The sequence below is a fragment of the Leiobunum rupestre genome, chromosome 7 (assembly GCF_980474605.1).
Source record: "Leiobunum rupestre chromosome 7, qqLeiRupe1.1.hap1, whole genome shotgun sequence".
NCBI lineage: Eukaryota > Metazoa > Arthropoda > Arachnida > Opiliones > Sclerosomatidae > Leiobunum > Leiobunum rupestre.
The window spans coordinates 51560608-51574906 of NC_143390.1; the positions used below are offsets into that span (position 1 = coordinate 51560608).

General features: G+C 31.1%; 1 protein-coding gene across 1 annotated transcript in view; it reads right to left on the bottom strand.

Moving 5' to 3' along the window:
• Window positions 1-2788: 2788 nt before the first annotated feature.
• Vps11 (vacuolar protein sorting 11) overlaps window positions 2789-14299 on the bottom strand; it is a 31229-nt gene continuing 19718 nt past the window's right edge. The window contains exons 17-30 of the mRNA XM_090181479.1: window positions 13683-13788; window positions 12823-12852; window positions 12660-12763; window positions 12392-12475; window positions 8963-9013; window positions 8817-8905; window positions 8378-8452; window positions 8221-8309; window positions 7778-7866; window positions 6032-6153; window positions 4847-4942; window positions 4713-4775; window positions 4358-4430; window positions 2789-3396 (exon numbers count right to left, since the gene is read on the bottom strand). Coding sequence (XP_090037605.1) covers window positions 3241-3396; window positions 4358-4430; window positions 4713-4775; window positions 4847-4942; window positions 6032-6153; window positions 7778-7866; window positions 8221-8309; window positions 8378-8452; window positions 8817-8905; window positions 8963-9013; window positions 12392-12475; window positions 12660-12763; window positions 12823-12852; window positions 13683-13788 — 1227 coding nt within the window. The 3' untranslated portion in view covers window positions 2789-3240. The remainder of the gene's footprint in view (window positions 3397-4357; window positions 4431-4712; window positions 4776-4846; window positions 4943-6031; window positions 6154-7777; window positions 7867-8220; window positions 8310-8377; window positions 8453-8816; window positions 8906-8962; window positions 9014-12391; window positions 12476-12659; window positions 12764-12822; window positions 12853-13682; window positions 13789-14299) is intronic.

The window sequence follows — 14299 nt, forward strand, 5'->3', positions numbered from 1 at the left end:
TTTTTAAATAAATATATTGTGAATTTTAAAACCGTGTCTCTTTTCATTTAGTTTTTCACAATGTGCTTCTCTTAACTTCTACAATATTAATGATAAAAAAAGACTGCTAGCTGTAGCTACAGAACCTCGATGATGAAGGACCACATTCTGGAAGCCCCTAAGTTTTTTTTTAAATAAACTAATTTTATCCATGAAGTAGCAGTATTTTTTATTGTTAATGTTTTAAATTCAATTTCTAACTTAAGCATAAAGTTGTTGGCTTAAACACTCCATTTTTTTTAAATGAAATGCAGTACTGTAGGATTATCAGTATTGCACAGTAGTCTTATCCCAGATTTCACTGGAAATAAATTGTAGCACAATGTAAAATTTTTAAATTACTACAAATTAATTGGAGAATATGATATTTTAGCCCGGATTTTAATATAATGAAGTCCAGTCTATTTACTTGAATAGGATTTTTTTTTAAATTTCATAATATTTTACTAGTGAGACTGTTAACAGTGCAAGCTACCTAAAATTGAATTACTACAAATTGTAACAAAATTCATTAATAATGCGTTGAAACAATTATTTAAATATTTGATTTAATATTTACATTACACTATTGTTACAGGCAGTGGTAGCCAACACTATTGTAACAATAAGTGTATAATATTGTAACATAAGTGTGACACTTCCTATTCTTCACATGCAAAAATTTTACTGAGAGCTATTCACAAGACAGACTGCATTATGGGCTTGTCGCCATTTTGCGTTCGCTTGTTAAAGCATTACACGTAGCCTTTGCCAGAACCTCGCTAGGGGGAGATTTTCTTATTGTGATGACGTCACTCTGTTACTAGCTCTCAGTAAAATATATTCACCAAAGTGACAAACTTATGGAACATTATTATAGTCTAATGGTGTAGCTAAACTAATTTCATAGTTACTTGACGTATTGCATTTACAATTTTTGAAAATACCAGCTAAGTTAGTATTAAAAATTAAACTAATATAATGTTTTGTAAAGGTTGAAGTATTTTTACTATGTACTAGATCTAGGGAAATTTCTCAATTCCGGTGTTTATATTCTATTAATTTTACATGAACCTGTGTGCAAGTAAATGATGAACGAAAATATTTTTGCATTGTAAATGATAGTTAAAATATGAAGTTCTAATTAATAACAGAGTTTCAATTACACAAAAATGCAGAGGATGGTACTTTACTGACGTCAGCTTAGAGTTAAATTTGTTGTGAAAAGTACCATTGTGATAGTTATTCTTAAAGAAATAGATGGTGTGATTGAAACTCTCTTATTACCATCAAAAGGAAATATCACTGTACATAAACCATATTTGAAATATTTATATACCAGTTGGCTGGTATAAATCAATGAAATGTCTTCTTCATTCACTCTTAAACAAGAAATGTAATTCCATCCTTTTTAGTTTTATACCATTTTTTAGACTTTTTACCATTTTACTGTTATATTTTGGGATTATTTTATTTGTACCACACAATGTTTGATTCTTGGTCTATAGTTACCATATATACTAGTTAGCTAGTACAAGTCTTTGAAATATACATAACTTTTACACACACTTGAACATGTAATTCCGTCCATTTTAGTTAATACCATTTCTAGTTGTATTGTTAAATTTTGTGAATAAATATTTTATTTCTACCATACAGTGTTTGATTTTAGTTACCACCGTGTTTTTTAATTTCATATAAGGAAATTCATATATATTATAATTATATTAGCAGTGATATATTCAATCAATGACTCAGAAATATTGCTTAAGAATTATTGTCCTATAGTTAAATCTTAAAATAGTTTTTAATTATTAGCTTAGTGAAATTTATCTCTCAGGAAGCAGTTAGAAATATTCTTAGAGCTACTGTAATTATAGAAAGTGCTCAAAGCTAATCAGAAGTCATGAATGACGTTTTACATACCTAGCAAAGCACACTTACCTTTTGAAGCAAATTGAAATACTACTTAGCTGACTCAGTGCACTCATGGCCGTAATTAGAGATGGGACGTTGGCACCATGAGATACCGCAGTGGGTGATGCTAATGTATATTACAAAGACAAATTTATATTATTGTCAAAGGCTCGAAAGTATTCGAACTAGAAACATTTATGTAAAAGTTCAGGCGTTTGCATCCAGATGGCATTTGGTTCCTAAACTACTTTTCTTAGAAATTGAAAATTAAAAACCAGTTAAAACATCCCACAAATGAAGCATATGTTACTACAGTAAATCATTTTCAACATATTCCAAAGAATTTCATGTGCTAATCACCTTGATACACATTGATAAAATGAAAATGCTTGAATTTGCTCTGTAGTCAGCACATCCTAAATTATTTCGAATAATTTAGTAGTCTACTTAATCTATTGATAACAGTTTCGGTAGCAACATTTTAATCACAAAACTTTAAGGTCTATTTTTAGCCCCCCCCCCTGTCTAGTTACAGCACTAAATAGATAAATCAATATTTTTCAAACACATTAACTTCCATTTTATTAAAATGCAATTCCATGTTTTGAGGCATACTTGACCATTTTTTAAAACAATTTTAATTTTTTTCATATCTTTGTGACTTAACTTAGATTTTAAACTCTAAATTTTTCTTGTTGATATGGTATGATTTTTAATACCAAGTTTACCCCAAAAGTAGTCAAAGTTACTATCAGTGGCTTTAAATTTGAAGGAAATATCAAAGCGTGTACTTAATATTTGTGTAAATTGAAAGTTTTAAAGAAATTTGTTTTCTAATACATTTTCCTCTTATTTTTAGTCAATATTCTTTAAAGGTCTAATAATATAAAAATTCTTGGCAACACAAAACTTAAGATTTACTTCTTAAGTCACTTAAGATTTCACATTTTACACGATTGCTCCAAATTCTGAAGCCCCTGATTATTCATAACAAGACGTTATTTTTCTATCAAGCTGCTGCAGTGAGAACGAAGCTCAATTCAGTTACAAAAAATTCATAAAAATAGGTAGCAAACTCATGTTCCACTACTATCCAAAGAAAACCTACTATATAGTAGGGTGTGTCAAATGACTTTAATAACCCAGTAGGTACAGGTAAAAAATTGAAAAATAAAATTCTAATTAAACTGCAATATATTTAGCTTTACAAAGACAACCATAAACAATTCATAACTTTTTGGTTTGAAACAGAAAAATAGGGTTCAATTTACAATATATAATTTTCTATGGATTCTACTGTCTTTATTAGGACAACAGCAAATCTCTTTGCTTATTTATCGGAATATCTCTCACATTTGGTATTACTTTGCTAGAAGCATCTGTAATAATGGTTACTTTGTTGAAAACGCCCCTACCAAAGTAATCAGCCACCACAGAAAAGCCATCCTCTGCTCGTTCCAGCTGAAAAATTAAAAAAAAAAATTTCAATGAATGAAAATTTCAGGATATAATTTTCTTTGTTTTATAGTATCAAGAATGCATTAACTAACACTTAGGGATATTGATATATGTAGAAATGTTCTTCAGGCATCATGGTCTAATTCCATCCCCTCCAGGTGCAAGTGGGGGACGAAAAACATTAGTTTTAGGGAACCAATAAGATACTGGGCTCATTTGAGAGAAGGAGCTTACTCTCAGAGTGTCAGGGCATTGTAAGAGCAACATAATAAAAAGTAGTATTTATCCCTAAGTAGAAATAAATGCATTCTTTGTAGTATACTAAAAATGCTCAATTACTAATAATTCAAAATCTATTTTTGCTAGGAATTTAATATTTTCAGATCACATCGCTGGCGCAGCGGATCCTTTGATGTGAGAAAAGTCATTCAAAATTTATCTTGAGAACCGTTGAATTTAGAGACTCGGTTCCAATTGGATAAATGTGTGCCGTCACATTTTGCATCTATTATGCTTAATACCGATGTGAATTGACCAATAGGAACATAACATAAAAGAACACCAAGGTTATTAAGTTAAATTGTTCAAGATATCACGCTTAGGTGTTAATAATTTAGAAAGAAGTTGTGCTACGGCATTGAAAATGTCACAATAAACTCACCCTGGTAAGAGCTCTTGTTCAATTGACTTTGAACCATGTCTTCAAGGTTATTCAATATATATTTGGAGAACCGTTAGGTTTAGATGATTGGTTCAAATTTAAAAAGTGTGCGCCATCACTTTTAGATATAGTGTGTACTTTATAAATTATTAATTGAATGCTCTTGAAGACATGGTTCAAGGTCATTGAGTTTTCTCTCATCATATGACCCCTTGCGCCATCTATGAAAATATTAAATTCCTAGCAATTATAGATTTTTAATTATATAGTAGCAAAAACAAAATTGGAAATTAAAAAACTTACTTGCTGATGAAATTCGTCATGAAGTTTACGCCCAGCACTTTGTTCTTGATCTTTTATGATGTCTAGTACTTTCCTGAAAATAAATACATTTAAACAATTATTATTTTGCGCCTAGAAACTGGTTCAGGGGACCTGATCTCCCTCCTTTATGTACAATAATTTCATTTTTTTATTCAACCCTTCAAGCAGTACTCCTTATAACGATTGCTAGTTTTTGTTTGTAATATAGATGACTGAGGGTATACAATTCCAGATTTTTTATTTTTTTATGTATAGGGTACTTTTTGTACAAAAATATATTTATTATTTTATGCTTTGTTACTGTGCTAAACGTTAAAGAGGAAGATTGGAATACCTATTTTCAGGCAGACACACTGGACATTCTTGGTCACTTTCTGCACTGTAACTCTCAAAGCATCTATAGAAAGTTTTTGCACAGATTAGTTATAATGAAAACATGCTAATAATGGTAAATTATAGACTACTTACTGGTTATGATAGGAATGGCCACAGAGAAAGTGAACAGATGGAAGTTCTAATTGATAATTACAAGCACTGCATTTGGATACTTTGAATATCTTTGCACTAAAATATATATATATTAAACTTTAAATGTGATATAATTAAATTTTTGATCATGCAATGTTTTTCCTGGGTAGTAAATACAGAGTAATACATATGCTTAGCGAATATCCCTTACCAAAAAATAAGTTGGCTAAAAACCACTTAGGACAACTTGTATATCAACTTGGTTTTCAGTTTGTATTTGGGACAAATGCCTACTTAAAAATAACTTAAATCCTCTTTATTAATCAACTCCAACTAAACCAGAATCAACATTTACATTTAACTACTTAAAAGCAACTTAAATCCTACTAGGGAAACATCTAAAATTCAACTTAAAAATATTATGTAATTTCCTGACTACTAAAAACCAACTATTATAAACTTAGCAAAAGCAGTATTTTCCTACCAACTGAATAACAACTTATTACCCCTTTAATAGTAACTTGAAATATGCTGACAACTTAAGCCTACTTAATACCAACTCAATATCAACTAATAATGTGTATACAAACTAAATACAAACCGAAATCCAACTTATTTTTTGGTAAGGGATGTGTTTTTGGCTTTGCTTTATAACTCCAAATATAAGTCACGAGCAAAAAATGTTTCTTCATTTCACCATATCGATAAAATATATTTATTTCTAGTCATAATGACTCTCATGAGGAAATATGACATTTTTTTTAAAATTTGCCTAAACATAATTTTAAAGTAGGTATAGTGTTGAACATAGTAAACAAAGCACGACGAAAAAATTATCAAGCCAAGTTAAAGTAAAAGAAAACTGATTTAATTTAATTAGAGTGGCATATGAAATGCAAAACAAGAAGCAAGCATTAATATAAGTGATAAGAGAGCAAGCTAGTTAGGTAACAACAACAGAGGTGAGTATATGTACATGACTAAAACTAAATTAGATTAGGTTATAAGCAACAGGTTGCCTAACTGCATTTAAAAAGTGTCAAAACATATTACAAATATCGCAATAGAAAAGACAACATCGTAATGTAAAATGTAAAGAGATCTTTGTTACAAAAACTTTGAGCTTTTGTGAGATTTAGGTTACCCTACAATCCCTATACCCAAATGAACAAATAAAGTTCTTACCTAGTTCTAAGCTCATCAATAACATTGCGCATTTCATTAGTTTCTTCTTTATGTTTGTTAATAAAATGTTCATCGTTGCTAATTCTATCATTTTCTTGTTGAAGATGTTTAATAAGGTAGTCCTAAAAATTAAAAGTAAATTATTATAATAACTAACAATGTATCCTACACAAAAATTTGGCAAAAATTAGATTTCTATCACATACTTGCAATTACCACTTGATAAAAAATGTTAAATGTCACTCAGAGAAGCTACAAGCAACTGACAAAAGTTAAAATTTGGGCTCTTATAATAGGAAACATTGTATATACAACAAATTAATATCCATTTATGGTTAAATTGCTGTATCTTACATTGTACTTATCTATTCTATTTTAAGCTTTTATTTAAAAATAAATAATGAATTAGTTAATTAAGACATTTTATATTACCAAGAACCTATTCAAGTCTCTAAGAACTTTGAACCAAGGCCATGTGTTGGAGTAATATGATGTGTCTTAATTCTCATAAAGTTTATATAATATATATTTTTTAAGTGTTCAACTAACATTTTTGACTTATTTTTTTATTTTTGATAAGCAACATTAAAACTTTCTTTGGTACTCCAGTGGCGCAGCCTAAGGGAGGAAAGCATCACTCAACTTATAGTTTGTATGTATAGTGATGTAAGTCGGGTAAATACCCCGTGGGTAGGGTATTTTTAAATAGGTATTTACCCGGGTATTTACCCCATGCACGGGTAAATATCCAAAACTAGGGTTTTTATGATTAGGGCGTTAGCTCCACTCGACCCGATACTAACTATCTGTTATCCTCCTTGTCTACATCTTTTGCTTGGTTTGGGCTTATTAGGTAGGGCAATTTGGGCAAACTACATTTTTAAAAGCAGTTTTATATTAGTCAATTTTATTTCTAGCCTGGGAGTTATTCAAAGATAAAAATAAAGGTGTTGCTTTCATATGTATATTGCTGTAAGGAATACAAACATTCTAATGTCAACAAAATGACAAAGTATATCAGGAAATGTTTTAATGGCCCACATGAAATGAATAAAATCCTTAATTGCTCATGTTACTGTTAGTGTTAAGCCTGGTAATAAAATAGTCATGATGAGGAGGAGTCTGAGGAGAGCCAGGGGCAGCAGAGACTGAACTTTCAAGTGATCATCCAGATAATGAATAAATAATATTTGATAGTTATCTCATATGTAATGTTACTATGTAAAAAAAAAAAGTGAAAAAACCATAATTAATATTTAATATGTGAATAACTTGATGTGTTTGTGGGTTTTACAATTACCATATTCTTAATTGAATAAATTAAAAAATATTTAACAAAGAAATTAAAGGTGTTTATAAACACCTGGGTATTTATGTATTTTGGGTATTTACCCGGGTAAGTACCCAAGGTATTTACCCTGCGTTATAAATACCCGGGTATTTTACATCACTATGTATGTACAATTTTTTTATTTTTTTGCATGAGTGAAATTATGGGGGAAAACCAATTTGTGTTAAAAAGGGATATGCCAAGTATAAAAATTACCTTTTACTGAATTAAAATTAACACTACCAATTGTTAGAACAATTTTGTATAAAGCACTAATGGAAAGATTTTTTGCCTGCAATAAAAGTTCATTTGGGGCGCTCTATAATACCAGAGCTTCCAAACGGAGTTTTTGTCAAATAACATATTACAATTAGCCATACACAGTGGTTTGACTTCCACAGAAAACTAATACTTACTTTTATAACTCCAAGAGTTGCAGTCGTACTATGAGACATAATATCAACAACCATAATGGGTGGCAGTAGTTTCTTTTTTTCAATCTGTGCTAAGAACGCATTAAAGAAAATACAAGTATATAAATATATTATAAGCATGAGTATATTCAAAATTAACGAGTTAATTTGGAAATCTCTGAGCGCTACAAAATTTCTTGACTATTGGTATCCAACAAGCAAGCCCGAGGGAGTTCCCAAGTTAAAGATAACATATTGAGAAAGCCCAAAAGGTGCCCAAGGTCAAGTTTCCAAGTGGAGCAACGTCACAATTGGAGATAAAAAAATCTTTTCACTATTTGCTCTCAGTGGAGTGTAAAATAATTTGATGAGCACCAGATATCACCCAGTGAAAAACGCTCATAACAGTAATAACTGGGATTTAACAAATAACAGAAGGATATCACTCAGGACTTTGGTCAAATACTGTTTTTGACTATCATCTGTGTTTGAAAAGTACCATAAAGATTGGACCCATAAATTAGGATCTTTGACCCTGAAATTAATAAAATTAATATTTATTTACACAAATATTATTAGAAATGTATGTCATTAACTGCTTACCCAAATTTTTCACAGGTCTTTATCACATTTTGGTGGTCATTTTCATCCACATAGTACGAAAGTATTTGTTGATACCTGTAAAATAACCCAAGTAAAAAGACATACCATTATTACTGCTACAGGATAGCTCAATATAAATTAGTCTTACTCGTTTTACAGAGGTTAAGCACCATGTTTAAACAGGAAAGTGTAGAAATAAACATAACTCTGGTGAAGTTTCGTGAAAATTTTACTGTTTAAACATGAATACAATTTTGCTCAACCTCTTAATGGTAAAAGGTCAAAACTACGTAAGTATAATCAAGTTGATTCATTAAGACAATGACAATGTCTTGCCAGAGTGCCACAATGCTTATTGAGACTTGGGCAAAGATTGCTATCAAGTTACACGTGCTAATCCAGCTTTGTTTAATTTGGTAATATTATTTAAAAAACTCACAATTCGGCTCTTTCATAAAGATGTAGAATTCCTGGTTTAAAAGCATTCATTTTACACAACACAAGTGCTTGATGTATGTCAAATTTAGCCTAAAAATTAAAATTAAATCAGAGGTAGTACTAAATAATAAATAATACTAATCTTACCTCGGAACTTTTCAACATTGCCATAATTTTTTCTTCAAGTTGCAATTTATGCTAGCAAAACAAAGCAGCAATTAATGTAAATAAAAGTAATTAAAAAGTATTTTGATATCTAAGAATATGGGAATGTTTGCATACTTAATTAGCTTTTTTCTGACCCCAAATATCATTAGCTCCAGATGTAGGCTAATATATTTTTTCTCAAAAGTGGGCCTTCTTTCATTTATAAGGTAAATGGCCTAGCTTGAGGCCTGTTACGGTTGCGATAATGTAACAATCTCTATATGGTTCGGTGGTTGGAAGAGTCTTTTTATTTGGCGAATCGCGGACGACTGAAAAACCACGTTTCCTATTTTAATTAATAATTGACACTTTGCACTATAACTCTCACTATAAATCGGTTTAATCTCGTTTAAATAACTCAACTCTCAATATATTAAAAACTCAATTTGATCGACCGTCTCACTCCTTTCAAAACAAATTCTCAACTGCCAAAATAGAATTTTCAAATCCTCTTTGTGCGCGTGGAGTGAAAACGTTTCACGCACAAAACAATTATTCCGCGAAATTTCGTCAAATACATTACTAATCAAAAGTATACGATATATAACAATAAATATTAGCACGTGATACATTTACACAACTATTCAATACAGTTCAAATATATAGAAATTCTTTTACAACGTTTTGCATCTTAAATTTTTATATATATATTAACGTTTCAAATATTTTTATTTTGGATATATTTATTATAGCGAAATTCGCAACAAGGCCCTATAACTCAATTTGAGGTGTTCAGGGACCCTTTAAAATTTATATCTGTGCCACCAATTATAATGAAAAGTGGACTATAGCCTATACATAGCCTACCCTTGCCCGGTTACTGCCAAATATACAGATGACAAGCGAGAGTTAACAACCCAGATAATTACAGACCCATTACGGTTTTGGCCAGCTTGTCATCTACTTGTGGGAAAATGGCTAATTCCGAGCTATGCGCATTCTTGGAAAAAGCAAGAGCACTATATGAAAAAGAAGCTGATTTCCACTCTAGTCACTCAAGCACAATATGTATATTAAATTTATATGAAATAATACTTTTAAACATTGCAAAGGGCAGTTTATTATGTATGTGGGAAATGCTTCTAATAAGTGGGATTTCGATTTTTATTTACATCAGCTGGCCATTAACACTGTTTTCCATTCTACAATTAAAATGTCTCCATTTTATTTGACATCTTCTCTGGGACGAGGAGAAACACCAGGTTTCAGAGGCATTGCAGACCACTAACAGAGCTGCAGAGATCAATTGACGATGCTGGGCAATTTGCTCGGGTTGCACAGGAGAAGCAGAAATATTACTATGATCAGCGTTATCAAGGAAACGAGTAAAAAGAAGGCCATTTAGTCTAAGAAAAATCATAAATTATCCAATACTGCAGCGGGAGTTATGGAGAAATTCTTGCTAAAACGGGAAGGACCTTTTAAGGTTATTAATAAAACTAGTCCTGTGACCTATGGAGTTGCTATAGAACTTAAACCTGGTAAGAAAGTAGGAAGATTACATATCAATCAGTTGAAATTATTTGTGGAACAGACTGAAGAAGTTCCTGATGGAGAAGAAGCTATAAAGTGTCTTTGGGAAGAGATGGATGAAACCCTAAATTCTGAGGGTGTCGCTTTATCGGAAGAAGAGACCTCTGAACGAACGCCCTCAGATGAGGTTTGGTTGGCAGAAACCAGTCTAATCAAGCCTGACTTTGTCAAACGGGAGGTGTCCACAACCGTGGTAAGCCCACAGTCGGAAGTTATGCCTGGGGGTGACTGTCTACAATGGTGATCATAATTAAAGGGCAGATGGATTCTGAACCTGTGGAGTACCGTAACAAACCTAAGCAGGGAAGAGAGTTCGGAATGTGTATAATAATATTACACTCCTGTCCCCCATTGGAAGATATTCAGGTCAAAGACAGAATTAGAGAGAATGTGGCAGCACTTTGGTGACTTGGGACTAAAGGCTTAAAACTACTATGTTTACGTTTTTCCTCTGCAGGGGGGGGGGGGATGTATGGGAGTTTTCTCGGCATTGCAAAATTTTCTACATATGTACGTTAGCCTTTAGGGGGTAATATTATTTAATAAGTCTACCCTAGTGCCAGCGGGTCAGTCCTGCACGAGGTGCTGGTGTAGGAGGTTAGCCGAAGCTTTTGGGCGATAAAGTATAAGGGAACCCCTTTAGGTTCGGTGAAGAGAGTTAAATAAATTATTAATGTGAGTAAAGAGACTCTTTATTTATAAGCGACAATTTATGTTTGTTACTATGTCATGGTCTTGTTTATAGATCTGTCTAGGGCTTATTATGATACGGTGCAGCACAAGTTATTAACAGAAACGATGGAAGAAATTGGGATACAAGATAAGCAATTTACTGGATGAAATTGTACCTAGACCAAAGGAAACAAATAGTTTTCCACAACCTCATATAACATACACACAGAAGACCTTGTCCACTTGTCATCATAACCTATAAGACCTAATTCGTAATGCTGAGGAAGATCTATATAAATTGAAAAGACTGTTTATATTTTACGCAAACTGGGATATGCAAAACGAATTGACAAAGGTTGAATCAATCTGTGCAGATACCATTGAAAGAGCTGAAGCTATGAAATATTTAGGTCTTTCGCTTGATGAAGGACTATTATGGAAGCATATTCAATATACTATTAATAAAATGACATCTATAGAATTTACTTAGACCTCTACAGTATCAACGTAATAATAAGACTTAAAGAATTATAATAATAATAATGTCCTAATAAAACCAATTATAGATTATGCTATCATATTTTAAGCTAAGGCGTCCAAGAATGAATTAAATAAAATTGAATCTATAAATCACGCCATAAAATTAACTTTTAGAAAAAACAAAGCTAAACAAATTGCGAACATGAATAATTTTAACACATGCATATGGTAAATATCCTTAACTTTATGTATAAAATAAAATGCTAGAAATTCCCAAAATATATGCTTAACTACTTTCCTGAACATGAACGCTAAACATGCATAATTAAATAAAAACGGGCAGAACTGTTGAAGAATTCAAAATAAGGGTCAAAAATACAAATAGCATATTTAAAAACCATTGTGATATAATAACATGACATTTCTTATTTTTAAGTACTATTTTATCTGCTAATTGAAGAGACTAACTTGTATACTCATCTGTCCTCTACCGCTAATTCAATAACGGACTCGTTTATAAATAAGTGCAAACTTAAATGAGGATCTGAATAAAGCCTTTTTATTATTATTATTACTATGCAATGACGGGTTCGAAATCTTTGACTTCCCATATTCTTAGGTATCTGGATGTAACTGATTATAAAATTTATACAACTTTACATTAAAATATTCTTAACTACTTACATTAGGGTCACTAGCATGCTTATAGGCTTGGAGATAAAGTTCAAGAAGTGTGTTGTATAACAAACTTGGCGCATTTTCTTGGACCTAGAGGAATCAAATTTATCATTAATAGGAGCTAGAAATCATGCATTTTATTATATTTATAATAATTTTTGAATAGAAATGCATAGAAAATTTGTCAAACATAAGAGTAACCAATTATTATAGATGTTGGTTGCTTTTTCTTGGAAGACATCCCGAAACAATTGCCAGACAAAAGTATTTTTACCTGAACCATATACTCCAAAAATTCCATTAATTTTGTAGAGTTATTCACAAAAATATGTATAAATTCCTCCACTCTTGATTTCATAATAGCAGGTGGGGGGGAACCTAAATTCAGTAAAGTATATATAAGCACATAGTTGGTACAAAAATGTAAATAAAAATACCTGTAAGCATGTTCTCATTAACAAGTGGAACTGAAAATAAATGAAAAATAATAATTTGCAAGTGAATTATTCTAGCACTGAATCAGATAAGTTTGATACTGGTTTAAAAAAAATTCTAGTGTTGGCCAATATCGTAATTTTACCGATACCTATTTAGAGAATTTAACAATACTGATTATTTTACCAATATTTATATCTAACCGAAAATTACCGATACCAAAATCTAACAATTTAATATTGATACCTAGCTAATTTTTACCAATATTTAGTACAACCTGAAAAGTACTTAACAAACTAAGAAATAAAATAAAACTAAACGTTGTGGAAGAACTTGGCTTTTTAAAGGGAAATGTAAGGGTGTGGAAATAAAACGAAATGGTGCGGAGTTTCGTCGATACCGATATCATAAAAAAGGTCGATATATCAGTGCACCCCTACTTTTTAACTGTAAAGAATTTCCATATAATTGCTTTCTTTAGAGGAGTCATTACATAGCTTAAGGGGCACATGCAGTAAACACGTGAAATAATCGCGGGCCTGTGGACCTGTGGTAGCCAAATTAGCAAGCCAAAGGCAAAGGTTAGCTGCGCCATCTGCCTTGTTTTTGAGAATATTGGTCTTAAAATATCGCAAAAAATTGGAAAATATTAGTTTCAGGTAAAAATCGGTAATTTTGACGTTAACCAAATCATGATAACAGTAACCGATATCATATCAGTTTGTCTATTTTCACATTTTCAAGTTTAAAATGAACCTTTAAGATTAGCCTACCAATTTGACAAAACATTTTAGGCCGATTTTGAAAATAAATATCTTGATCCAATACCATTTAATATAATAAAAGCACAATATATACACACCATTGTTAGGTTTGTAATCTGTACATAGTTTCTTTAAGAATGAAGTGGTAGCTTCTGGAACTTTACTTATTAGCATTTTCCCATACTTTTTCATATTATTATCAGCCTGTAAAATATTAACAAAAGTTTTAAAGAAAGAAAATACAAAACTAAATTCATTCACGATACATAAAATCATGTAATATAATTACTCCTAAGCATTGAAACCTTTGCTTCAATCAAAAGTTTTCCCTAAAAGTTTTTTTCACTATGAACTAGCTACAAAATTGCACAACCATAAAGATGAAATAATCCAGTTACTGTTTAGTTTTGTCCTGTAAGCTACAATAATTAATATTTTTAGTTTTAGTACCTACAATTTCCAAACAAGCTGACTTCTGGTTTTGATAAAAAAAACATTCCACTAAACAGAAGTCTGTTTTATGCATGAATTAAATTTACGGCTGAATCAACACACCAACGTATGTCCGATTTTTTTTATTTATTTATTTTTTAATACTCTAGACTGAATAAAAATTCACGGAAATATTAATTTTTAAAAATTAACTTTTCCTATTGAAAATTAGCGTTTTCTAGTGTTACTTTTGCGTTTGTGGTGTAGTAGGATACACGAAATT